We start from the raw sequence: 26,331 nt of genomic DNA, 5'->3' as shown, positions 1-26,331 counted from the left end.
ACACAGAAACGAAGCGGGACGGCGCTGCACGCGAACGTGGCCTAATTGACCCCCCCCCCCCTTTGATGAATTAAATGCACAATAAAGAGCAATCGGACACGCGCCTTGCGATTTCCAGAATGACACGGGAGCGCGCGCGCGCTTCGTGTCTCCATTAGCGGCTGATTTATTATCAGGAGGGACTTTTAATAAAATGATTTTATTTTTATTTAAACGTCATTAACTGTCAGTTGTACGCCGCGTGCACGCGCCGCGAGATGACGCAGATAAAGGCTGATAAGAGAAGCGTTCTGGAGACAGATTTATCTCCCTGGGGGGGGGGGGGGGATTGGATTCACATAAACACTCGATTAGATTCGATCAGCGCGCCTCCATTCTTTCACGGCTTCAAGGTCATCGAAGGACAATTAGATTTTACGCAAAAAAAAACATGAAACAAAAAAACCATAGATCTGCCTCCTGGTTTACGATGACATCATCCGCGCAGAAAGCTCTTACGTCATCACTGGCACGCCGCCTATCTATGTCAGACCGGTGCCACGGGGGCGGTTCGGGGGCTCGTCTGGTTGGGAACGCGCGCGCGCGTGCGTCTGGAACGTTAACACGAAGAAGGAAACGGAACGTGGAGTTTTTGAAGACTCCTCCTCTTTTACGCTCCGGAGGAAGCCCAGCGGCGCAATGCACCAAACGTGTCGCGGACGCGCGCGCGCGCGCGCACGCCCGACGCACGAATGTCCCAGCTTCAACTCTGCACCCGGTCTTCTTTGCGTTCCTCCGCAGCGCTCGCCAGAAATGGGAGAAATCGGCGCCTTTTAACGCCACGTCGCTTCAATCGAGGCCTTCAAAGAGCCGAACGTCACGTGACGCTTCATCCGCGGCACCACCGACGCGTCAGCGACAGAGGAACATAGTGTTTGTGTCACGCACGCCGATTGCACAACACGCAGTCAATTCCACCGCCACGCATTGTGTAATTACGCATTAATAACGGTTTAGTCTTATAAAAGAGAGGATGAATGTGTGGAAGTAAAAAAAAAACACACGCGATGATGCAAAAGGTCAAAGAGCAAGAGTCGGAACATTCATTTATATTTATTATATGAAACATTATTACATGTTCATGAAAAATAATCAAGTATTTCGTTGTAAACTTGTTATAACAGATGATTTTTCACGTTTCATGGCTAATAACAGAATGTTATGGCGCTCGGCAGGCTGCCTTTTGGAGCAGCACCGAGGCTTTTTCATCGGCATGAAGCACCCGGTCTGGTTCTGAGCCTGCAGCCACACGAAGCCCGCAGGAAACAAGGAAACAAGGAAACGAGGAAACAAGGAATCACAGCGCAGGTAAACTTCTGCTGCCCATCTCCCCACCTTATTATTTACTAGCTGGAAGCTATTGTAAACGATAACGTGCAGGAGGCTTAGATTCTCAGTGGGGTGTCTTTTTGGACTTGTCCCATGTGTCAACACGGAGACATGTCTCCCCTGTGGACTCGTCCCATGTGTCAGGAGACGGCTGGCTGGGAGCGCTGGTTCTTCTTCTTGGCCAGCTCGGCCCGGATCTGATGGGGGAACTGGTCCAGCTGCCGGTTCACACACTGCATGCAGAACCTCTTTGTGTAGAAGAGACTGCAGTCCTGACAGAAGACACAAAGCAGGAATCCACCCTTTAAATGCTTGCAAATGCGCATTCCCGAGGGGGGCGTCCCCGTGTCCCCGTGTCTCGGTTTCAACCGTGAGCGTTTATGCAGCAGATATTGTCCTAATAATTGGATAAACGCACCGATCCGACGCAGACGCGTTTGCTGCACAGACTGCAGGTGGAGCCCAGGACCAGAAACTTGTCCTTGTCCGGACTGAAGGGGTCCCGGCTCACAAAACACTCCTCGAGCAACCTGACAGGCGACAGTGATGGCACATTTATAACATAATTCTTATATTAATTTGTTTTAATGCCCCAAAACAGCGCCTGAAATGCGACGTACAAATCGCTCAACGCTAGCATATCCGCTAGCAACGTTAGCTCGCAGCATAGCTAACGTCAGAGCGCTAAAAGGAGTATTTTTGCTTCACGTTCACTTACACAATGGCTCTGGTGTTTGGAGGTTTCTGGCCAAAGTACGTAAAAGGGCTACTTAAATCACATAACTGGCACGTAAATATGTCTTCAGGGGTTTCAATTGATTTATACTCCATCGTTCGGACTGCTAACTTTCGATCCCTACTATTGTGAAGTCATAACCCACCCTACGGTGTCTCTGATTGGCTAGTTTGGTATTTTTAGGGATTTTGGTTGGTTAGTTTTGTGGAACGATCGCAAAGCAAGCCAATCAGCGACAAACAATAGGGCGGGTCATAATTTTGCAGTAATAGGATTGGAAGTTGTGCGCTGAGGGGCGGGCAGCAGGAAAAGTTACTTCCTGGTTCTGTTGTGGGACGCAGATACAATGTTTCGTGAAGTTGTACCGCCATCTAACGGACGGGCGGGGCAGAACCCAAGACGTCGGAACAAATTGTATACATTTTTTATATCGAGTAACATTAACGATCGTAATACATTCAGTGAATAATTAATGAACAGTTATGACTAACAAACTAAGAGCTAACACCAACTCCATCAGACGGATGCCCAAATCAGAGATTACAAAATAAAACCCAGTTAAAATATTTTATTTAAATGTAGATTGGCACTTGTCAGTACTGCATGAGACATAAAAATATATTTAAAGATTTTTATCATCCTGAAAATTTGAGGAGAATACATTCCACATTCTTCTATGTTTACCCCCCAAAAAACAGTTTAAATGATTATTGTATTTGAGGTGGAAATATTCTGAAATCTGTATCTTGGTGTACGAAACATTTGCTTCTACTCATCCCTGCTAGTTCCATCCTGTTTTGTGGCATCCAGGGACAAATCTGTTTTCCACTTGCGTGTTAAAACTTCACATGCACTTAAAAAGAAAAAAGAAAATCACAGATCAAAACAAAACTTGTTCCCTGCTGAAGATCAAAAAGAATGTTCCCCGCTGCGTCCGGCCTTTCATGGGAACAGTCAGGAGCTGCCTTTCCTGGTTTTCATTTATGCTTTCGCTCCGGTCTAGAGAGAGAGCCGCACTGATCTGCACGACGGCGTCCGGATTACTCGTCTGCAGGGTTTGCGTCCGGCTCGCTCTCAGTACATGTCCCTGTAGATCTCCTGCAGCAGAGGATGCAGCGACGTTTCCTCCGTCGTCTTGATCTCCTCCACCAGCTGAGCGTGCTCGGTGACCAGCTCCCGGAGGTCGGCCAGCTTCTGCAGGAGTCTGGGGAAGAGGAAGTTGTCGTCGGGGTGGTTGACCAGCAGGTGGAGACGTAGAACTTGGACGATGTCCTCCTGCAGTCGCTCCACCAGCGGCACGTCCACCAGGCCGGGGCGGTCTAGAGGGGAGGGGGCGGGGGAGGGGGCAAACAGATGCAGAGCGATCACTTCCATCACTTTTAGGTAGAGCCGAGCCGTCTTCCACGCGGCGTTCTTCACCTCCGCAGCAGATGATGGCCGCCACAAACAGGGCCAGGTCGCTGTCGTGCAGCTCCAGAGAGTTGAAGCGTGTGGCGAACTGGAATTTGGGCTCCATCATGTCGCCGAACGGCCGCCGGAGGCTCTTGAGGAACTCTCTGGTGATGAAGCCCCCGCCGCCAGCCACCAGCAGGCCGTCTTTGTTCATGCAAGAAGCCAGGAGTGTGAACATGGCTTCATAAACGCCGTACTTTAAGAGAGTCACCTAGAAAGGCCACAGCACGACTCACACGTGGGTTTTCGTGTCTCGATCTCGGTTTGCTCATCGTTTTATAGAAATTAAATCCGCTTTCGACTCTTCTAGACCGACCTGATCGTTCAGATCCAGGCTCTGGAAACCCGGCACCGCCTTGGCGAACTCCGTCAGCTGCGTGACCGTCTCCACCGAGGTACTCTGGCAGCAGTGGAAGAGCCGGGCTTCAGCCTCCCTCTGCTGGAGCTCCCCGCGTCCCACCGCCGGAGCCGCCCCCCCGGGCTCCGGACGCTCGCCGCTCACCCAATGGGCGGCGAGCGTCCTCTCTGCCAGCTGGAACGTCTCCATGTTGTGAATGACGAAAGGCTGCAGGGAGACGACAGAGAGGAGAGGACGTCGGTCGGCGCGGACGAAGAGCGAGGAAATGCGCCTGCCGTGCGTCTCCTCCCCGTACCGGCGTGCCCGTTTTCCCGGTGAGCACGAGCCGAGCTTTCGCCTTGTTCATGTTGAAGTTCCTCATGTAGGCTTCGTGGATCTGCCGGACCAGGACCCTGTGGTCGGCCAGCATGAGGGTCGCCGCCTCTTTCTTCGCCGCCTTGCTTTCCACCTTCAGCTTCATCTTCTCCGCCTGCGGCATCCGACCGAAGCGGATGGCTAAGTGCACAGAAACATCCGTTACAGCCGCGCACGTCGCCGTCTTCCTCTCCGGTTTCTACGCCCTTCAGCCTGGGAGGTCATCGTAACGAACCCGCGTGACCCCCCCAGCTGTCTGCGGGCCAGATGTGGAGCGATACGGGCCTGTGTTTTCTCACCCGACACCAGCGGGACATTCTATAAACTCCTGCGTTGCGAAGAAGCCGCGCCGCCACTCGTCCCTTACGACGCGACCCGGGGTCACGGTTCTCCGGCGGTCCCGCGCCTTACCGTTGTGGGACATGCCCACGGAGAGACACTTGTGGAATCGGCAGTGCTGGCACTTGTTGCGGTTCTTCTTCTGGATTCGGCAGTAGCGCTCGCACTTCTCGTACTCCAGGTTCAGCCTGACGGTCCTCCGGAAGAAACCCTGGTGGAGACGGAGGGACGCAGACATTAGCTCGTCCATTCTCCCGGACGTCCCGTGCAACATTCCGTACCCTTTCCCCTCGGGGACCAACATGGCCGATGCACTGGAGGTTTATCCCGGCGTTCCATCGACTGCCCGGCTCCAAACGGTCCAAACACTTCACGCCTGCCGCCACCGCAGACTTAGACCCTCGCGCCTCAGCGTCACGGCATTCCGGACACACTCCATTGATCAAGGGCCCTCCCTCCCCCGCCCCCCCTCCAGCAGGGTAACTGTGACTGCGACACTATTATGCAAATAGCAAACAATGGCGCCGATTAGCTGCGACCACCTGCAGCTTAGAGAGAGAGTCCAACGTGAGCCCCCCCCCCCCCGCGACTCGGCAAACAATGCAGGAAGTTAACCCTTTAACGATCCCCGAGACGTTCCGGTCTGGAAACAGTCTCCCACTTTCCAGACCCTTCACGTGCTGAGATCCAAGCCCCGGCGCTGCCGACGGGTATCGGGTGTCGTGGAGGCGGGATCTGTGCCAAGCAGGGGAGAGGTAACGACTCAACCAAGGACGCCCTGTCCCGCCCACCTCATGTGAGCTGGCTGCCAGTCACACAAACGTTCCACTGGCCTCCAGGTCGATGACTCGCAGGGACGCTCGCTCGCGGCACGCATGCGTTTGTGCACGTGAACGCGCACGAGCAGCATTAGCATCGTTCTGAACGGGGCTGGGACTATTTTCTGTCTCACCTTGCAGCCCTCACACGCGTGCACGCCGTAGTGGAAACCCGAAGCCTTGTCCGAGCAAACCCGGCACTCCAGCTTGAGGGGGGCGGCGCTCTCTTCCAGGAATGGAGGTGCTCCACAGACGTCGGTCGATGGACTGGATGCCGGGGTCAGTGTGTCTGCAGGCGGGGGGGCAAATAATGACCGATTTGACTACCCCCCCTCCTCAACGGATTCACATGAAGGCTGGCACTTTTTTGGAAAGCAAAAGATTCCCAGTAGACGTATATTTAGGAGGAAAGCGGTCTGATGACTCGTCACCTTAGCGTATGCTAACCCTAGCTTAGCATTTTGTAAGCTAACATTGTATGATTTGCACATCTTTAGCAGATGAGCTATAAGGTAAAGCACATGCTTTAAGAAGAAGCTTTAGCCATTGCTTGCTTTATGCTAAGCTAAATGCTAGCTGTACAGCTAGTGTAGCTTTAGATACAAACCGCTCAGGAACATCGGGCTGTCCCCCCCCCCACAGAGGCCTTTCCAGGACTCACCCAACCCGATAGAGTTCTCGGACCCGATGCTCTGGTACTCCGGGAAATCGAACCCCATCGAGTCGTCTCCGATAGCCTGGGACAGGTCGCGAAGGTCCTCCATCAGGTCTCCACAGAGCGGACTGTCCAGGAGGGACGGAGGGTGGGAGAGATCCCCGGCCATGGCGGGGAGGAGGCCTCAAACACCGGACTGCGATGGGAGCAAAGACAGAAAGGCCTCATTCAGAGTACGTCCCAGCCAAAGTACACCAACTGATTTATTGATCAGCCGTCTGAGCCGTGGCGAACCCCCTGCTTTCCCCATCGCCTCCAAGGACATTGTCTTTAGACCTCAGAGGAACCGTAGTCCCAGACGGCGGGCTGCTATCTTTAGGCCACAGGGGGAAGAGGAAACAGGATTGAGCTGCGCTCGGCGAAGCGTCAACAGATGAGGGCCCTGAATCCAGATCAAAAGCTGCTGCTCAGATTTTTACTTGTTTCGTCTTCAAGCTTTTAATTCTGTTGCTTAATTTCATGGAAATCCCCCCCAAAATTGTAACATTTCAGATTAAATTAATTAAAGTTCAGCCTTTTACGTCACTTTTCCCACATAATGAGAAGAAATGGAGCTTTAATGAAGGCAGAAGGGCTAAAATAAACAATAATAGATAAATAAACCTCGGAGGAGAGTGCTTTTACTCCTGCGTCATAAAAGTTGATCAAAACACGCACGCGAGGTCTACGCGCGCCATTACGTCACAGATAAGTTCGTAAAAGTGTCGTGAGTTACCTCAGGAACTCCGAAGCATCTCCGCCGTTTGGGTTCGATTCCCGGACGCTGCCGATCGGCTGCGACGAGTCGCGTCCCTTCTCGTTGTCAAAAAAAAAAATCCCTTCATCCTTACCAGGAAGTGACGTATAAATCACCGCGACACACCCATGGTTTCCACCAATGAGTGGTGCGGAGATCCGAAAGCGAGCCCGCCCCTTCCGGACAATCGCTGGTTGGTCTCCAGCCCTCATTGGTTTGAGGTTTGAGTTAAAAACGTAAAATTAATCAGCTGTTTTTAAAACGTAAATCACAAAATAAGGGTTTAAACAGGTAAATATAGCAAAACAAAATCTAAAAAAGTGACAGAAAATACTATTTTAAAATTTATATCGCTCAAAATATATATATATTAAACATAAGCTTTTACAATAGATATTACCTGAAATAAACACAAAACTCTACCACTGGTGTTATAAAATTGTGTAACCCATAATTTAGATTAGGCTTACTGGCAAAATAATCACAAGAAGTTTAAATAGGTTAAAATTTAGAAAGAAATATGAACAAATTCCTAAAATAACACGCAAAATCCAACGTTCCCTGTTGTTAAATGATTTAACCCTTTAGCTGCACATTGGATGCATATTTTCCGAAGACAGCGCACACTTGGAATCCTGCTTCATTTAATCAACAACGTTGTTTTATTTCATCACTTTCTGCAACATAAATCTTGTGAAAGAACATCAAAGCTTGTTATATGTAATATCTGGCGCCATCTGCTGTGTGTGTGTGCGTGTGTGTGTCCACGCTAAGGCAAGGGCCTCTCTGGGGGTATTCGGACTTCATCCTTTCATTTTCCTGTCTTCTCGCGTGTGTTTCCACTCAGGGAGACAACTTGTGATTTTTTATTAGGGTTGTTTTGTTCCAATAGTGAGAGCTGGTTCATGTTTTCTGAATTATACTCAGCAAAGCAGAAAAAAATTGTCAACGTTCCCGCCAAGAAAATGCTGCAATTCCTTTTATCCTGTGCCAAGGGGTGAGTTTCCACCTGTGTGTGTGTGTGTGTGTGTGTGTGTGTGTGTGTACATGCGCTCGCTGACGAACTGAATGGGAGAACCGGACTTGGACCGGAATAGACCTCTTTAAGTGTTGAAGTGGATCTTAATGAACTGGCAGATGCAGGATTTTCAAAAGTGTAAAAAATAAATAAACAAAATCAACCCATATTTTGGGGTTTTAACGTTCAGATTTTTAAAACCTTCACAAAGATCACAGAGAAAACTTTAGTAATGAAAAGACTCCGACTCCAGACATCCTTAGGTTTAATTTCCAGTCTCTTTATTGAGGAATATTAATGACGCCACTCACCCATCAACTACGGAACGTCGTTCTTTAAATGTCAGTTTCATCCCGGCCGGATGAGTTGGATCCCCGTGATGTATTGCTGCCCCCCAGGGAAGGCAGTAGGTTGTCTAGTTAGCTCCTGATGGGGCAAAATCACAACCCTGAAACCACACAACCTACTACCTCACCCTGTACGAACACCATGAGTCCCCCCCCACCCCCCCGGCGGGCGGGCAGGAGGAGGATCAGGACCGGACGCGGCGTGGGCGGGCACGAGAAAACCTGACGTATGAAATAAAAGCTGCTATTCGGCGGTGAAGTTTCCCGCGTCCGTGACGACGAAGATGAAGGCGATGACATCACCGCCGCTCCAGGAAAGACAGTAAGTTGTATAGTCATCTGACAGCTTGGGAATGACCCTAAAACTATACAACCTACTACCTCACCCCGAAGGACGGTTTATCTCCCGTGGCTCCTCGCCTCCTCTCGGGTTTCCTCCTCCTGATGGAGACAAATGAGAGGAGAGAGCGAGACGGGTCACACATTAACCTCTTGTCTTACAGGCGTGTACGACTCGCAGAGAGCGGTAACCATCCCTGTTGTGCGTCCAAATTATTAACGAGCGCCTCGTTTGGCACGCCTCCCGTCGTTCTCGGGTAGCGAAGTGGCGAGAGGCGACGCCTCTAACGTACGACCGCCAGGTTAAGCCTTCTGGAGACGATCCGCCGCGCCTCCTTTGCAGCGCAAACGAGCCTAAATCTGGATGCCCGTGCGTTTGTTTTGTATGAAGGGTCACCCAGACGGGTGGAGCTTGCTGCAGCAGCTGAGGTGGAGGCCCACTCATTGAAGTGAGTCACCGCTCCGGCTCCTCCGGCTGTTTTATTGCAGGTTTATCACATAAACGCACCGCAAAATCTCCACAAGCGCTGCTTGATGTCCCGACCCGCGGGCCGCGCGACAGACTGAACCAGAACCGCTCCTCCACGTGAGCCATGATGCAAAAGTTAAGGTGCGTTCAGTTTTAGCATCATATTTCGTCAGATTGTCACCGGGATAACACAAAATCTACTTGACAGAATGTTATTAAACTTGGTGGAACGATGGATCTAAGATCAGAGTGGATCCCTGTAAAATATGGGGAGGATCCAGAATTTGGTTCAGTAGAGTCAGGATCCGTGAGGTTCAAATACAGATTCTAATGCTGTACAGGGGCTGTGAGTTCTGATTCTGGACTGTCTGAACCGCTACAACTTAAAGCTAAACTTCCTGTATGGATCGAATCTATTCCAAATTAAGCAGAAATTATTGTGTGTTTTTAAATATTATATCTCTATGTGCTAAATCAAAAACCTTTAATTACCATTTAAATATGTTCGAGGGAGTGTATTATCATACAAGTACACTGTAAAAAGTTTGCAAAAATATAGTTGTAACAATATAGTTTGTTTTGTTTTCTGCTTTTAAAATGTCAGAAAGGGAAAGAGATAAAAACTAATTTGTGGATTCGGTCGCGTAGAATCATTTTGAGCGTTTGCGTGCATCTTCTCTCCGGCGTGTGCAGTGGAGCCGAGTCACCAACAGGTGTCACGTCTCTCCACGTATGCAGGGCGAGCGTGTGCAGAGGCGAGGGCGGCCGTCACAACCAGGCCGTTATGCAGTTCCGGGTGCTGCCGGCCTGCCCTCGCGTCCGTTTCAATCTGATCTTCATTTGAACTTTAGGCTCACGGCTTCCCTTTGCCCCCCCCCCCCCCCCCCCCCAAACTAGTTTTCCTTTAAGGAGATTCTCTCTGAGCAGCGCCGCAGAGTTCTAGCGACCCAGGTGACCCCGACCTTAAACGACACGCCCGTCGATTTCGAGGGTGGGGGGGGACATCGAACCCGCCGCCGCAGACGCCACTCCGGACGGGATGAATGAATTATTATTTTGGAATGCAGACGTGAAGTGATTTTGATGAGCGTGAGGTAAAAGTGTCGTAAGATAAAATAAAAAGTGTTGAAAAATATTCATTTAAAATGAAGAAACTGACCTCGATGCTGAGGGTCGACCAGGAAATGATTTAATTCTCACATAACGAGCCTGGAAGTGAAAGATAAAAAACATGTAAATAGTTTACACACACACACACACACACAAGGTAGAGCTTGGGTCATAAACCTGCCAAGCAGTTACTCAAGTGTATCATTAAAGCTGATGTAACATATGTTAGAGTGATCATGGCTCGGAATGCTGCATCCGAATTTAGACTGGAAAACTACACATCCTGGTCAGAAGATTCCAAACAGTCCCTTTAGAGGGAAACGTTTTAGAACGTCAGAGGAAATTGTGTTTCTTTTTATCTTTTATTTTCTTCAGCAAAAATTCATAATTAATATATATATATATATAAATTTAATTTCCTACAAATACTGTAATATGAATTATTTAAAAAAATAAAAAGGCTGAAAAGTTCTAAAGTTTTAAAATGTTTGAAAAATAAGAAACACAAACCGGAAAATAATGAAATAAACAGGCATAAATTTAACTGCAAATAAAATCCTCTTACTTTGGTTTTCGCTAGATAGCCTTTCGTACTAATAAATCATTTAAAATATAACACACACACACACACACACACACACACACAACATTGCGTACTTCCAAATACATTTTTAAATTAATATAAAACTGATTTTTTTATTTTAAATGGAACAATATGCATTTAAGAAAATCTAATAACACTAATAACATTTAAGAAATATCTCAAATCTCAAGTACTTCCTGGTAACGCTAAGAAAATAAAAAGTTTGATTTTCCCACAAACTTTTTTTATGCTTAATTTAAATTCTACATACAACATACACACACACACACACACACTCCGATAAATAAGAGGAGGTGTAACTGAAGTAACGGACAGTGGAACCCGGATTCTTCCTCATTTTAGTTCCTGTTTGCTGCTTTACAAATTAAAAGTCACCTTTCATGGCGTTGGAGTGTTTCCAGCTGAACTGCTCGTCAGCGCTGTGACCAATAATCAATATCTGAAGTATTGCTTTGTATAAAAACCTTTGTCAGTATACGCTTGCGGTTGTCGTATACGCCTGTGTACGTTGGTATACGCCTGTGTAGGTCGTATACGCCTGTGTACGTCGGTATACGCCTGTGTATATCGGTATACGTCTGTGTATATTGGTATACGCCCGTGTGGGTGATTGGTTAAAAACAGTGCTTCTCATTGATCTGTTACTTATTAGATGACGACGAGATAATAATTAACAGGTAATTACTGCGTATTAAAACAAAACCTTTTCCACATTTTGCGAGAATTTATCGTTTTTAGAAATTCCTAGTTCAAACGGCATATTCTCATTTCTGTGCAATGAAATATTATTAAATATCAGAAACGGACTTGAGATGATTTCCCACCCCGTTTACTTTCGGCGCGATGCGAACATTTATTCTTCTACCGGCAGGAGCTGGAAAAGAAAAGAGGAGAAAAGTAGAATTAAAAAAATATTCACATCCTTCATTTGTCTCTGCAGTTTTCAGCATCTTGCAACCCGATTGGTGCTCAGCAGTGACGTATTAATCGGAATATCACCGGGGGCAAGTCGGAGTTTGCCCCGCTGAGGGGGGGGGGGGGTAGCGGCGAAGCTCCACCTGTGTGTAACGTAGGTGGGTGTAAGTGCAGGCGGGGTGAGCAGAGTAATCTGGGATGACTCACCCCGCCTCCGCTGTCGTGGTGGAGGTGTTCTCCTTGAAGCCACATCGACGGCCAAAAGACGAATTAGTACGAGTAAAAAATCTAAAGCGAGGTAAGCGTCGATGGGGGTGTGGCCAATCCGGATTCTTCAATGATACGCAAAAGAAATGACTTATCGAAGAAGTCCCTCCACGATAAAGCTAATGTGAAAATAGCCTTTATTTATCTTAAATAATGGAAAGTAAGTAAGAATTAAATAAGAATAAAACGGCGTTTGGATCCGACGGGCGTCTAACCGGAGCCGACAGAGAAACGTCCGTAACCCAACGCTTTGGCAAAAACAATTGTCGGGAAAATGTGGGGAAAAAATGAAACCGAAGGCTTATATTTGGATCAATATTAGCTCTAAAGCAGAATGACGGCCGTGTCCAGGAGGCCCGCCCAACCCAGATCAATCCGACGTGTGGCCACGTGTCAGCAACGACCCAAATGTTTAACCTTCCGCCATCGAACGAAAACCGGGCAGATAGTCGCAGAGACGAGGTTCGAATGAGAAAACTCATCATCTGAAAAGAGTTCGTAGTTTCCTTAAGAGGGAGAGAGACATAGGGACAGAGCCAGAGAGAGAGAGAGAGAGGGAGCGCTGCGGCGCGGCTGGGCCTTGGCCCGCGGTCCAACATTACCGCCCCCGTCCCACGCCGCTCCTTCTCAAACCTTCCTTCACACACAGAAAGCAGATCCCGAGTCAGGCCAGCAGCAGACGCGAGATAAAACTCAAAGTCTGCGCCCGAGCCTCGGCGCTCTGGGTGCCCGGACCCGGACCCGGACCCGGACCCGGACCCGAAACACGCCAACGTGGAAGTCGAAGCAAAGACTGTCTCATTAGAAAACCTCCTCGCATGCAAACGGACTTACCCCCCCCCCCCCACCCCCCCAGAGACTTACCCACCGAGACTTTCAGGCCCAGCCAGCCATCCGGGGTGGGGGGGGGGGGAGAGGCAAAATCTGCGCCGCTCGTCGTGCCGGATTCCTGCTGGAGCCGCCGCGTCCACACGTCCTCTCTGCAGAGACAAGCAGCTCGGATTCAGTCGCACGGCGCGGCGCTCCTTGCAAGGAGGAGGCGGGCAGGCCGACAACTCATTCAGAGTCGTCCCCCCCCCCCCGTCTGCCCCTCTGTCCCGGCTTTACCCCATCAATTTGTTTACCTTACCAAAGAGCTCGAGTAACCTGCCTCACCTCAGATAACCAACCCCCCCCCCCCGGGTCCGACACCGGGACTGTGAGGGCTCGCCACCATTAGGAGGCCATGTGTGTTTCCCGTGGAGTCGCGTGTTCCTCCCGTCTGGCTTTGAATGAGGAATGTTAGCAAACAGAGCCTCTGAATGTCGGCCGAACGCTACGACAGGCAGCCAGTCAGCGCGCAGCGCCGGCCCGGGCGCATGAATAATGCAGCGGACCCACAGGAAGGACGAGGAGGCAAGGCCACGCCTCCCCCCCGCTGCCCGTTCCAAACTCCTCCCGCCCTTCCCTCGCTCCCCCCCCCCCGGCTCCAAACTCAAATGCCTTCACGGGAGCAAAGAGCGGATTCCAGATCTGTTGCTCCTCGCTTCAAAAAAAAAAAAGTCCTGCGAGAGACAAACGGCGATTCGTTATCACGCCCTCGAACGCGCAACTTTCTGCCCGTCGCCGGGAGCCATCTCACTTTTTATTGCCATTCGGTGTCTTTTGTTCGGAATTGGCACCTGTCCCAGAAAAAGGCCGTCGCCGCTCCGCCCTCCTGCTCCCCTTTCAGACTGCCCGAGAGAGAGAGAGAGAGAGAGAGGGAGAACGAAGGAGGGAGGGACGGGGCAGAAAACCCAAAAAGAGAGCGAGAGGGTGAGGAAGGACAAGGGCGAAGGAGATAAGAGCGCAGGATCAAAATCATCCGTCGAAATCAAGGCGGCCGGCGAGGCGATCCGAAAAACAAGCTCACCCTCCTCTCCGAGGACGACTCGGGAGACGAGGAAGCATGGCGGTCAATCAAGAAGCACGTGCTCGGGAGGAGGGTGGGAGAAGAAAAGAGCCCCCCCCCCCTCACCCCACAGATTCTACCGGGTCCGGTTTAACTAGCGAGAAACAACGAGACCGCCGAGTGCAAGGCGGACGCCGGGGGAAGAAGACGGGGCTGCTGGGAAATCTCGGCAAATGGCGCAGCCACGCCAAAGTAGGAGTAAAGTAAAGCCACTTGTTGCATGATATATAGAGGAGTGGGGGGGGGGGGGGGAGCAGACAGGGGGTTAAAATCCTGGAGCTGGGAGTAGTAAAAATCCCTCCCTCTCCTGGCAGCGAGGAGCGAGAAGGCGGCGCCCCCCCGCCCGTAGAAATAGCAGCAGAGCTCCCCCCCCCCCTCTCTCTCTTTTTTCCCCATAGCAGCAGCGTCCTAGTCTACCCTCTCGCATGTGGCCGGGACCCAGGGAGGGAGGAGGAGGAGGAAGAGGAAGAGGAGGAGAGCGATGGATAGAAAAAGAAGCGAGAGGAGGGAGGGGAGGAGAACGGGCTCAGCTGATGATGAAACGGGGGGGGGGGGGGGGGGGGCGTGTGGGAGTGCGCGTTTTCTTCACCGGCGCGACGGGGAAGGGCGGGCAGGCAGGGGAAGGGGACGAGGGGGGCGAGCAAGTGAATGATTCCCGAACTTCCACATTACCAGAGATCAGCCATTTATCTTTTCACTCCGGAGCCGCCGCCGCTTCCAGGCGGAAGCCAGACATTCGTCTTCGACCCAAACGTCCTTCATCTCAAACCCCCCCCCAATAAAGAAAGGTCAAAAGAGAAGCTCCAAGAATACTAACGTTCGGCCTCCCGTCCTGCTCGAGTCCAAACTATATAAATACGTATATTCTTTGGCCGACGTTTTCCGCAGTGCACCCGCCAGGTGTCGTTAATAGGCCGTCGTCGCCAGGCTGCGGTTCTACTTGGCCACCAACGGGCTGCGGCGTCCCTCCCATTTCGCCTCCCCTTCGTCCCGCCCTTCCCGGTCTTTTCAGGAGCGCCGTCATAGCATACAGTAATAAACGGCGCCGCTCTGAACAGCGAGTGATAATTTAAGCCTGCATGAAGAGGATCTTTTTTGGGGGCCGGTTCCACCCTGCTGTTCCCCCCCCCCCCCCCCCAATATCTCACCTACCAACCTCTGCATCGGAGAGCTGAAGGTTATTCACGCCCGGCCCCTCCCTGTAGTCAAAGTGCTCTAATGCCCCTTAGATCCCCCCCCCCCCTCCCCTCCTCGCTCCCCAAAGCGGTTGTACAAAAGAGAAGGACGTGGGGGGGGGGGCACTCACAACCTCTTGAACGCAGGCGGGGAAACCTCGCCACGTCTCGGTTTTCCCTCGTGCGCGAGGAGGAAGATGAAGACCAGAGCGAGCGAGCAGCAAACCAACATGGCTGCTCGGTTGAGCTCCTGCCTCGCCAACCGCCTCGCTCTCGAGGCTGGACGACCGACCCGGAGGAAGAGAGGGAGAGAAAGAGAGAGAGAGAGAGAGAGGGAGAGATAGATAGAGCTAGAGAGAGAGCTAGAGAGCGAGTGCACTTGTCTCGCCGAACTCTTCTCAGCTTTCCTGCTGCGTTCTTCCTCGCCATATCAAAAGAAACACACGTGGAGGGGGGGGGGGGGGGTTGAAACGGAGCAAGACAAGCATCAGGTGATCAGAAGGATTTCGATTCGGTTTTTTAGCCAGATAAAAATAACACACGGCGTCCGCTGACAGAAGCGGCGCAGCCGTCGGTTTGAATCCCGGCGACGTCACATCTCGCCACGTCTATGAGCCAATCGCGGCGAAGCGCGCTCGCATGCTGAATATAAATCAAACAACGGTGTAAACAAAAGCGTGTTTTATCGGCGATCTGAAGCCCCCCCCCCCCCGCCCCCCGTCCTCCTCCGAGTCGGTTGTTTACCATCTAGCATGTGGCAGGAATTCAAAAAACTTGGCCGAGCCTGTTGCACCGAGTTCATCCGAGGATACGACTCCGGCTTTGGCTCGGCAGCCAACTCCGGGAGGCCGCGCCCTTCCAGGAGCGGCCGGCGCATCAACGGCCCCGTTTACGACGCCGCCGCCGCCGCCACAACGCGCACACATCAAAGTCCTCCACCTCCGGGGCCAAACGTTGCAGCGCACGTTTATTGTGAAAGCAAATGGGGCGTCTTAAAGCTTATTAGAGTCAGAGGTAGAGGAGCTGCAGAAAAGAACGAGCAAGAGGAATGGCGTGACCCGGAACGCCCCGGGAACGCCCCGGGACCGAACGACCCGCACCGCACGCCGCTCCACCCGGAAATCAGGTGAAATTAAAATCAAGCAGAACCAACAGGCTTTGAAAAGATTCAAGAGATTCGTTTTTTTGGGCGGCAGTCGCTCAGTGGGTGGGGCCTCGGCTCAGTGGGTGGGGCCTCGGCTCAGTGCGTGGGGCCTCGGCTCAGTGCGTGGGGCCTTGGGCATCGGTTCGAATCCCAGCTCAGACAAAAAATGTGGAGTGTGTGCTGGTGGCTGGAGCGGGGCCGGTCTACCTCCAGAACACTGCCGAGGTGCCCTTGAGCAAGGCAACTGCTCCGGATGCGCCGATCATGGCGGCGCCTTTACCCGATGGGGCCCCTGCATGTGTGTGTTTCAAGGGGCCCGTTCTCTTCTCTTCTTCACCTGAGAGGAGGCCAAACATCGGACGCGGCGTGGAACACAGCAGAACCGCCGTGTTCTCCCGTGAGGGGGAGGGCTCATCTTGCGAGGAACCTTGGGGCCACGTTGAAGAGCGATGTTAACCCCCCCCGCCCGCAGCGCGACACCCGCCTGCACGTCCTCGCTCCGACCGACCGGAGCGGCCGCTACAAGGTGGTCCGGCGAGGGGGCCCCTCGGCGGCACGCGCCTCGACAGCTTCTCTATTACCGCCGCGACCCCGGGGTCAGTCTCTGAAGGGCTGTGAACAAAGGCCACGACCCCGGGGTCAGAAGTGTAACGCAGGGCAGGTCGGGCGCCCCCGCACCAAAGGGAGCGCGCCGTTTGCTTTGGGAGGTGAGGCCTAATCAGGATTAAGGGGCCGTCTCCTTTGGGATGTCACTCTGGGGCCTCATACATCAGTCTCTATTAACCCCCGTGACCCCCCCAGCGGCCTTTATGGGGCCACGGGTCAGTCGCTTCTGCACCACGGAGCGCTAAACGCAAATGTCGCGTGCGACCTCCGACACGGCCGAGAAGCTGTTTTACGGACATAAGCGTAGGTAAAAGGCCGCCCCCCCACCCGGATGCTTCTCCCTCACCAGAGTATTCAGATTACGGAGTAGTCAGATTACATTTCAAATGGAAGGAACTTAAAGGCAAGAAGTGAATCGGCAGCTGCGGCGTTGGCGTTTTCGGTGGATGGAACAAACAAACGGGTCTTAAACAAATAAATTAAAAGTAGGCGGGACTATCTTCCACCAGGAGCCGCGGCGGGCGAAACGAAGGGAAACGGGGAAGGAGGTGAGGAAGGAGAATCACAAAATGGAGGACAGGAGGCAACATGGAGGCGACGCGCTGACACAGCACAGACTCACAACCCGACATTCACAGCTACGACGGAGCACGACTCCGATGACCCGACAGCAGGACACGAAAACGAGCCCTTCCGCTTCTCTTTGCTCCTGTTAAATTTAATAGAAAAAATAAACTCTTTTAATTGTTGTGTCAAAGTTTAAAACAAGACTGAAATAATTACTTCATGTCGGAATGAGAGAATAAATGTATTTAAAAGCAGGAAAAGAGACGTGAAATATATAGAATCTGTATAGACCTTAAATTAACATTTATATACCCATAATATTTGATTTATTTAATATTTTGATTAATAAAGTTTGGAAAAAAAAGGGCAACATGTGAGCATGAATAGCATTTTGGTGCCTAAAAAAAGGAAACCAAACGGGCTTGAAAAGGGTTTTTCAAAAACCTCTGAATGAATTTATGAAAATATGCATTCACTGATCAAATGTAAAGATTGATTTCAAACTAAATCCTGGAGGATTCAATTAATAAAGTGGATGTAATGGAGCAAAATAAAAGAAAATAAAGTTCATTTATTTATTTGTCCTCTTCCTTATCCAAAAGATAAAATTGCTGAGCAGGATTTCAGAATAAATTACACTTGGGAAAAAAAATAGATTTTAATTATTACAAAAGGAAAATTATAAATGGAATTATCTTAAATTTAAGGATGTGGAAATTTATAAAAATTTAATTTTCAGATGGAAAAAGTATGCCTTTTAAAAGTGCAACCAGAGCACACACACACACACACACACACACACACACACACACAAAACTTTATTAAACTTCTTTAGGAAGATTGGAAATATTAAAATATATTGAAACTTTGGCAGAAACAAGCAATCGCCTGCCTCTGGAAAATTATCCAAGTTTACAAGAACTTTATTGCAATTTAAAAAACAGTCCTTTCTGAATGTAGCATTAAGCTTCGATCCTCTTTTCCAAATTATAAATCTTCCCCACGAAATCGATGTTCAAACGCTTTTTATCCGACACATAAATAAATGCCCTCAAAACATTTACAGTAAAACTTCACGAGAGGAAGACGCAGCCGGCTGAAACTAAATATCAAGCAAACGCACTTCGCTCCCATCGGAGCTTTGATCCCAACGCATTTATTCGATAATTATTAATACGCCACTCACCTATGAAGAAGCCCCCGTGATCAGGTCCGAGGACGAGAGCAGAGGAAGGAGCGAAACAGACAAGCAGCACTTTGATTTCCCGGCTCGTCCCTTCCCTGCAGCATTCCCGTCGGGGCTGCTCCTTCACGGGACGATCGCTGTCCTACTTTCAGCTGACCTCAGACGCCCTCCCTCCACCTTTTCTCTCTCTCTCTCTCTTGCTGCATTTCCTTACAGGTTTAGAAAAGTTTGCGTTCCGATTTGAAATACATCTCGATGGAAAAAAAAATCTTTTAACAAGGGAACACTAGGAATTATTATACGGAGAATAAAGAAGAGCTTCTTTTTCTCTCTGAGGGTGGGAGTGTCGGGATTTTTATATTTCAAGCAAAGCGATGGTTTGGATTTTTTTTTGTTTTACTCAACTTTGCATGAAATGGATAAAAGTATATATAATCTGTAAGAAAAACGCTCCACGTGGATCCAGCTACGTACTGGTTTTCTTTTTTTTCAGGGTTGCTCCGGAAAATAATGACGCAACAATAAATAATGTGAAGAACAAAAAAACACAAATTACCAGAGAGGTTAAAAAAAAAAAAAAAGATCAAAAGTATATTTCCGGATCTGGATCTCTCTCCCTCCTTTCCACCCTCATCCCAACACGACACACCTCTCATGATTCCCAGCTACTTGCGGCTCACATTTCGGCAGGCCCATCCGGTATTCCGGATCCAACGACTGGATCCGGAATGCCGGATGGACCTGCATGACTCAGACAGATAGGAGCCCTCCACACCACAAAAGCATTTAACATGCGTTTGCACACGCCGTCTGGGTCAACGGGGACGAGGCAGGGCGTGCCGACGCGCCTACGCAAAACCGGTTTGGTACTATTCGTGCAATCAAGGAAATCGTTGATTCAGGAGACAGTTGTTGCCATTTTTTTTTTATCCTCACAGACGGAATCAGAGCGTGCGATCGGATGAAAGACGTCCGCGCCGCACTCTTGAAATCGGCAAATTAGAAGCGCTAATAGGTCGGGGGGCGTCGCCCGGCTGCAGGAGCCGTCGCATCCCGATGCGAGTGATTTATCTGTGATTGGAGTTTTGCGGCGAGGTCTCCCAGCGGGAGTCGACGCTCTCGTTCCTGACCAGTCCTCCCTAGTCTGAAGCAAAATGCGTTAAAAAACAAACAAACCTGCAATCAAAAGAAGAAATTTGAAGACATCCTACACCTGATGAAATTATCATTTCTAAATGTAAAGAGCAGCAAAGGAAACATTCCTCTGCATATTTTTTACCCGGAAAGCTTTTGACGGCTAACGACCTCAGCGCGAGCGGCGGCGTCCGCTTGATGCTATCTGCCATTTTCATTCCCGTTTGATTCTATCCTGCAGAAACGCCTCAAATATAAATCCGGTTTCTCCTGCGGAGGGTTAAGCCTCCGCCGCCTCAGTCCAGCGAGGGTGGAAAGAGACGCCGGCTGTCGGGGGGGGGGGGGGTTAAGGTGCTAGCAGTCATGTGCCTGTCGCGCGCAACAAAAGCCTGCCTATGGAGGCTGCATGCAGATGGAGGGAGTTTCTTTGTGTGCCGCGTTTCACACGCCGCAGCCTCCGGGTTGCCAGGCCTGGCGCTCCGGGTCTGGCTGCAGGCCTAACTAGCAGCTCGTAGCACCTGATGCTGGACTCGCACTCCGCCCTCGATTGCTTTGGGACGCGAGAGTAGAAGTGCAAACGGCACGGCGAAAGGCGGCCTCTCGTGCAGCGAGCTCCTCGTGACTGCCTGCATGCGCTGCTGTAAATACGCCCGGCGCATGTTTTAATCACGCGCACAGTTGCGCATGATGTGTACATAGTTTTGAAACCTACTGTATACACTGCGTCTGTATATTCTGCTATATTTATACTACATGCGCCAAGTCTCCTAGGCCAGTTCCTAATAGTGTGCACGTTAGCGTGCACAGCGATTAAACTGGCTAATGTCTGGAACAGGCTTTTTTACGCCGAGCGCACAAACCTTCAAGGCCGAGAAACGTGGTTTGGAGTTGCGTTTGTCTTCTTAGTTTTTCTCTCCGGACATGAATCATCTGTTGCGGACCACAAAGGCAAAACTCATTTTTGCACTGTACTGTGTATTTTTTGTATACAAGGACATTCATACGGGACACACGACCTGCAAGCCACGCTGTAAACAGGCAGAGCGATAAACCGTGAAAAATACCGATGTGTGCCAGAATGTAGCCCGTAATGACATCATTTCTTTGGATCGTGTGGACTCTAATATAAATGGGACACTCCCATCCTTCCAACGAGGCAATGTCCTTTAGATACTCTCCTAAAAGACGTCTGCTAGCATTAAGCTAACCGTTTTATGATGTCAGAAGCAGACAGAACCCCTCGCCACATGTCACTTCCTGCGTTTTCTATCGACCTCTTCACCAATAAAAGTCCCAAAAACTATTTGCAAACCAGACAAAAGTTCTGTCGAAACCATAACATAGAACAATGAGCCCACCCAGACTTCTTTTTGGAGTATGGGTTTGAGCATTGAGCGTGTTAGCTTCTATTTCCTGACCTTGTCTGTTCCTAAACACACGCACACGCACGCACACACACCTGAGTAACATGCTAACGGGAGAAGCTGTGGCGTGACGGCCACAACGATGGCGCGGACTTGAGGGATGGGAGGTGCGAGTTATCTGCCAGGGAGTCCCTATTGACCTGTTAAACCTTTGTGACTGGAACAAATGCAAATGGCGCTGACTTGTTCACACTGAAATACTAAAGGCCCATTGAAATGAGGCCCCGGCCCACAATACCGCAGTGGCTAAGTGCACCATGGAGGCAGGACGGGGGGGTGGGGGGGGGATTCTTTGGGCCATTATGTGGTTCACTCCGGTCGTCTGGTGAGGACTCTAGCCATCCACTCGTAGACAGAACAAGATGAAGATGAAGCAACTCTCTGATAACTGCCGATCATTCCGGAATAACCGCACGGTGCTTATTCTGCTTTGGATCGTCACGTTTGTGCTAACACAGAACATCTACGAGGATCCACTTCGGCGTTTATTTTTCCGCTACTGCAAGCGTGCAGGAAGAGTAGGATTCCTTGTAAAAGGATTCCAAATATCTTTGGTAGTACAAGTACTGACTCGTGTTCCTGGACAAACTGGCCGGGTGGCGTCTCGTTCAGCCAGAGGAAGACATTTTGTACCTTCGGCTCAGGCTCAAGTAGCCGGTCATACCGGAGAGAAGCCTCTTCAAGAGCCATCAAAAACAGATATCGAGGGTACTTCGCCGGAGGACAGGCCCAACAAAACCTCAGCCAGGCTGTGGGGACGGTCCATTGAAGGACTGGTCCATTCTCCGGTCCGTCTCTGCCCAGCAACACGACACCCTCTTGGGTCCCGTCCCAATTCTCAAAGTGATGGACGAGGCTGCAGTGTGTGCTCACTTGACCATTTTCTTTTTCTTCTTTGTGTTGTTGATCACGGCTGTGATCAACCCCCCCCCCCCGCCGACTGATGGCCAGCATGACTTCACTGACAGGTGCCAGAATTCCAGCCAGGATATTATGGACTCGACTCTGACTTGAGGACTTTCTCCGCCGTCACCTCAACTGGCCTGGGAGTGGGAGTGGGAGTTCTGACATGATGTCAGTCCAGCGGGCCCAGCATCACATTTTCCATGTTCAGATCCCCTGGCTGACTTTTGGGCTCCTCCTGTTCTGATCCGGGTCGGATAAATTTTTCCTCGTCTCCCATGCGTGCCTGGTTTTCACCTTCATTTATGAGCTCGAACAAAACAACACGAAAAGTTTGCACATATTCAAAATTCACCTCAATCTAAGTTTGGTTTGGTTTGAGGTCACATTTTAGTCAAGTCAGCATTTTTAATAGTTTTAAAAGCGGCGTAAAACAGTTGCTAACATTTTTTCGCTTGTTGTTCTGCTGAGTAAATGAGACGTGATGACTCAGGCTATTTACTGTGGACTTCCGTGTCGCTTTGGCCGTGGACTCGCGTGTCCACATCCGCCTCTGTCCTCGCTTGCCCCGCACTTTAAAGAAAAGAAAAACGCCGCCGCGGCTTCGCATCACAACTTTAGCTTGTGGAAAGTCCCCGATCCATTGTTTTGACCTGCCCCGTGAAAATTAATCAGGACCAGTGATTGATCAAAACGCGTCGTGCTCGACGTTCCCTCGTGTCCTACAAGCTGAGGGACAGGACATTCCCAGAAGACAAGGACAACCGGAATGTTTTTGTCCTTATTTTCTTTTATAGAACTATTTAATCTTCTCTCCGCCTTGTGGATTTTAAAACGCGTCCCTTCTTCTCGGGCATTTCGGCGACTTAAACTGGCATCGGCGCTTCAACATTCCGTGTGATTCCTTACCGAGTCACGAGAAACCAAAAGCAGAATCCTCCGCCATCGCTGCGAGCGCCATTATCAAGTGCGAGACTCGAACTCGGTGACCTTCATACCCGACGAACCCGAGTTCTGGAACGCCTCCAGCGCGGCGTGTCGTAACATCCAGCTGTAGCTACTTGTTCTTTGTTGTCGTAGCTGCAGCAGGAAATCAGTGTAACGTTTCAGCTCTTCGTCCACACACGAGAGGTTTATCGTTAATTTCTAGCGTCTGTTCTTCGCCGTGCGATCGTAGCGAGTGAGTCAGAATCCCACGTGGCGCCTCGACGCCGGCCTTAACAGAGCCGGCCGGCGGTAGAACCTGCAGAACGCCGCCCGTCAGAAAGGCTAGAAAGAAAGAACGCGAAGGAGGGGAAGCAGACAATCAGGTGTCGAGAGAAAGAGAGAGAAGCAAAAGGCCTGCTCGCTCGCCCGGCCGCTCTCCGTTTTTGCCCTCTATTTTTTCAGCTTTTTTTCTCCCTCTCGTGATTCACAGTGGAAAGAAAAGGCCTTTTCCTTGTCCTCGGCTGAACTCGACATCAGCTTCCTGTTAGACGGGCAAGCAGGAAACACTCCGAGCTACACGCGCGTGCGCAAAAAAAGACGTGCGCACACACCGACACAGAGGAAGGCCTTCACTGGCGGATTCTTCTCTGCCAGAGAAATTAGGTCAAGTACTTAAACGCCCTGCGCTGAGACGTGTGGAGATTTAAAACATCGAGCGTTTGGTGGGGACAGGCGGGCAACACTGGAACGCCGGTTGCTACGGGTTACACACGTTACCGTAGCTACGATGTTTTTACCTTTAAAGAAAGAAACAGGAAACACGACAGGTCGGGAATCGAACTTTTAACAGGATCGTCGGTGCCACGTTTTGGTACCCGGGTGACCGGGCGATGCTTTTTAGCCGTCCGTCTGTCCGCGGCGTGGGGCGGAACGTTTACTAGCTTCACCAACGTCCAAGAAAACATGACTTTTAAGATAAATACGAAGGCGGGAACATCCAAACATTCATAAATCTATAAGAAATTGGCATTTCCAGTAATTCGCAAAAGGCGAAATGCGACGCAAAGTCTTTATTAGCATTAGCCAACGCACTAAAATCAATGCACCTGGCTAGCATGCACACAACAGACGAGACGACGCCCCTCTTCTTTGGTCAAGACCAATGAGAACAGCGACAATTTCATATTATCGATCCTTTAATTATTTAGACTCCTACATAGATCAGTGCTGTATTGATATCCGATCAGTTGATCGGTTCGGTCCAGTTATCCGGGTTTAATGCTAAATAATAGCTTCAAACACCTTCTGTGATTTATTTCTCACAACAGAAACATTCTTCTTGCTGCAGACAGTAACAGAGTAAAAAAAAGTAACTGAGTACTTGTAGCGAAAGAACACCAACCCCAAAGACAAATGTTACTTCGAAAAGGTCAAAGGTCAGTTGCAGTAAGTGCAAACACTCGCCGCCTCCGTGCCCCCCCCCCCCCCCCCATCTTCTGACCTGGAACAACATACCACATCGCGTCCAATCAGACTGCTCACAGCAGGGCTGGGCCGCACATGGCCTGATTTTACCGTTTAGGGTTTCAATCAATTGCATGAGATCAGGGAGGGAGGGGCCGGAGGCTGTACTGAAAGCAAATGAGGGAGTTTGTGTGAATCTTTTTCATATTGGACGCTGCCACAGGGGTGGGGCCCCGAGCTCCGGGGTGAATCCGGTAATAATCAGGACAATCCCCCCCGACTGAGTCCAAATGAACCACGGCCCTTTGTCCGAGGGACACCTGTGTCTTCCCGCAATTTCTCCGAGGTACAGCCGCATATTCCTGTTTATGAACGTGCGATATTTACACTCTAGCACACCATAAAAGGGCGTCGTGGCGAGAGAGCGCCGAGGCCGAAAGGTCACGCGGATCCCGAACACATTTCTGCTGTCGACAGAACGAAAGAGGGATAAAGAAAAGAGGGATGGAAGGAGGGCGAATGTGGAACAGCTTGTGGGAAACACTCCACGCTGCAGTTTTGAGTGACAGACCGGCTGCAGGAGCGTTCGGGCCGGGCCGGGCCGGGCCTGCAGACAAACACACGAGGTGTTCCCGATCAGCCGTCACGGAAACGTGCAGAAAACTAAACCGAGGGGTCGGACCGCTCCGGGAGCGGTAAAGAAATATTCTCATCCCATTGCAGAAGCAGCACTGGATTAAGACCCGGCCTCGAATCCACCGGGCCACGCGTGAAATTTAATTTCTCCCAATACACACTGAATTAAACAACGTTCCCTGAACGCACCACGCACCTGAGAGGTGGGCTGGGAACCCTTTAGAGCCATTTAAAAGTACACCGCATGTCCCCCTGGCTTCCATACCGGGGTCATCTCGGGCCGGACGGCGCGGGAGACGCCGAATTACGAATTCAACGCACTTTTTTGGGGGGGTTGAAATCCTATAAATTGCTTCCTCGGGAGGGCGCTGATATGTTCCCCCCCCCCCCCGGATGGACGCGCCGTGCGCGGCCGCCGAGCTTCGCGTCGGAGACAACAAAGGGGCAGATTACGGCTCTGCGCGAACGGAAACTAGGACGCGAACGGGCGACCTCCTTCCTGCCGGCGGGGGGAGAGAACAACAAGCCCCGGCGATCATTTCACCTCCGCCGGAAGATGTTTGGACCTTGTGCTCAAAATTACGGACGATTCGGTTAAGCATTGTTGTTTTTTGCACACCCCCCCCCCCCCCCCCGCGCACACACACGCACACACCTCCAGGAGCGTCGTCAGTACAGTGTCAATATCCAACAACCCGGTTTGGGATAAATATAGAAATATATGGCTGCGCACGAAACGACACCTCCGTGTCGTTTTACGCATTTTACGCAAATACAAGCCCTTAAAAAAACAGCCTTACAAAGAGAAGAGGTATTTAAGACTACGCACCAAGTTCAAGTTCTTCCTCCGGGGGTGTCCGGGTGTCCAAGTCTCTCCCCCCCCCCCAAAGTCCGCGAGGCTTCTTGTTTCGAGTCTGTCGTCTCTGTGCGTCCGGGACCCGAAAATGCGCGGAAATAAAAACGCGGAACGCGCGAGTATTTGTAGAAAGTCTCCTGGTTCGGGTTCGGGTTCGGGTTCGGGTTCGTCTGGAGATCCGAGCCGGGAGAGGCGACGCGTGCCCCCCCCCCGCCAGTCTCCAGTCTGCGCGTCTCTCCGCGGTCATCCGGTTCACCGGGGACTCGGGCTGCAGACTGCGCCGCCGCGCGTCTTGCGCCACCGATCATCCGGCTGCGCGGAGTTCACCCGAGGTGAATCCGTTACGCAACCGGCCCGCGCTGCTTATTACACGTTCAATAGGATAAATAAGGCGCGCTGAAACGACTGTGCGGCCCCCCCCCCCCGGCGGTCAC

The 26,331-nt window shown here is 50.8% G+C and overlaps 2 protein-coding genes and 1 long non-coding RNA gene across 6 annotated transcripts; all 3 read right to left on the bottom strand.

Annotated features, from left to right (window-relative positions):
* Positions 1 to 1,128: 1,128 nt before the first annotated feature.
* Positions 1,129 to 2,219, bottom strand: cdpf1 (cysteine rich DPF motif domain containing 1). The gene is made up of 3 exons (XM_068755351.1): positions 2,087 to 2,219; positions 1,787 to 1,898; positions 1,129 to 1,640 (listed from the first exon to the last, which is right to left on the bottom strand). The coding sequence occupies exons 1-3, from the start codon at positions 2,197 to 2,199 to the stop codon at positions 1,509 to 1,511; spliced, it is 357 nt and encodes a 118-aa protein (XP_068611452.1). The 5' UTR covers positions 2,200 to 2,219; the 3' UTR covers positions 1,129 to 1,508.
* Positions 2,220 to 3,041: 822 nt separating this feature from the next.
* Positions 3,042 to 6,721, bottom strand: LOC137910798 (peroxisome proliferator-activated receptor alpha-like). Its single transcript, XM_068755207.1, has 7 exons — positions 6,087 to 6,721; positions 5,560 to 5,714; positions 4,680 to 4,818; positions 4,210 to 4,409; positions 3,873 to 4,121; positions 3,524 to 3,767; positions 3,042 to 3,423 (listed from the first exon to the last, which is right to left on the bottom strand). Exons 1-7 carry the CDS (start codon positions 6,247 to 6,249, stop codon positions 3,179 to 3,181), a joined length of 1,395 nt encoding a protein of 464 aa, XP_068611308.1. The 5' UTR covers positions 6,250 to 6,721; the 3' UTR covers positions 3,042 to 3,178.
* Positions 6,722 to 10,217: 3,496 nt separating this feature from the next.
* On the bottom strand, positions 10,218 to 26,104 carry LOC137910957 (uncharacterized). Of its 4 annotated transcripts, none has more exons than XR_011106085.1 (4): positions 25,871 to 26,104; positions 12,814 to 12,925; positions 11,588 to 11,637; positions 10,218 to 10,258 (listed from the first exon to the last, which is right to left on the bottom strand). It is a non-coding gene; the product is annotated as an uncharacterized lncRNA (long non-coding RNA). The 4 variants fall into 4 exon arrangements; XR_011106082.1 differs by having other exon boundaries at positions 10,221 to 10,258; positions 12,810 to 12,925; XR_011106083.1 differs by lacking the exon at positions 25,871 to 26,104 and adding an exon at positions 13,567 to 13,654 and having other exon boundaries at positions 10,221 to 10,258; positions 12,810 to 12,925.
* Between the last annotated feature and the right edge of the window lie 227 nt (positions 26,105 to 26,331).

Source organism: Brachionichthys hirsutus, chromosome 22, assembly GCF_040956055.1.
Source record: "Brachionichthys hirsutus isolate HB-005 chromosome 22, CSIRO-AGI_Bhir_v1, whole genome shotgun sequence".
NCBI classification, from domain to species: Eukaryota; Metazoa; Chordata; class Actinopteri; order Lophiiformes; family Brachionichthyidae; genus Brachionichthys; species Brachionichthys hirsutus.
The sequence above is the reverse complement of the archived record's forward strand: the minus strand, read 5'-3'. Positions and strand labels throughout refer to the sequence as shown.

Bases quoted from the DNA above. Each gene is read 5' to 3' on its own strand.
- LOC137910798 (XM_068755207.1), bottom strand. From the start codon at position 6,249: ATGGCCGGGGATCTCTCCCACCCTCCGTCCCTCCTGGACAGTCCGCTC. The intron at 5,715-6,086 runs GTGAGTCCTGGA...CCCCGCCTGCAG, and splicing joins CGAGAACTCTATCGGGTTGG to ACACACTGACCCCGGCATCC. The intron at 4,819-5,559 runs GTGAGACAGAAA...CGTCTCCACCAG, and splicing joins ACGCGTGTGAGGGCTGCAAG to GGTTTCTTCCGGAGGACCGT.
- cdpf1 (XM_068755351.1), bottom strand. From the start codon at position 2,199: ATGGAGTATAAATCAATTGAAACCCCTGAAGACATATTTACGTGCCAG. The intron at 1,899-2,086 runs GTAAGTGAACGT...GTCGCCTGTCAG, and splicing joins CCAAACACCAGAGCCATTGT to GTTGCTCGAGGAGTGTTTTG. The intron at 1,641-1,786 runs GTGCGTTTATCC...GTCTTCTGTCAG, and splicing joins AACGCGTCTGCGTCGGATCG to GACTGCAGTCTCTTCTACAC.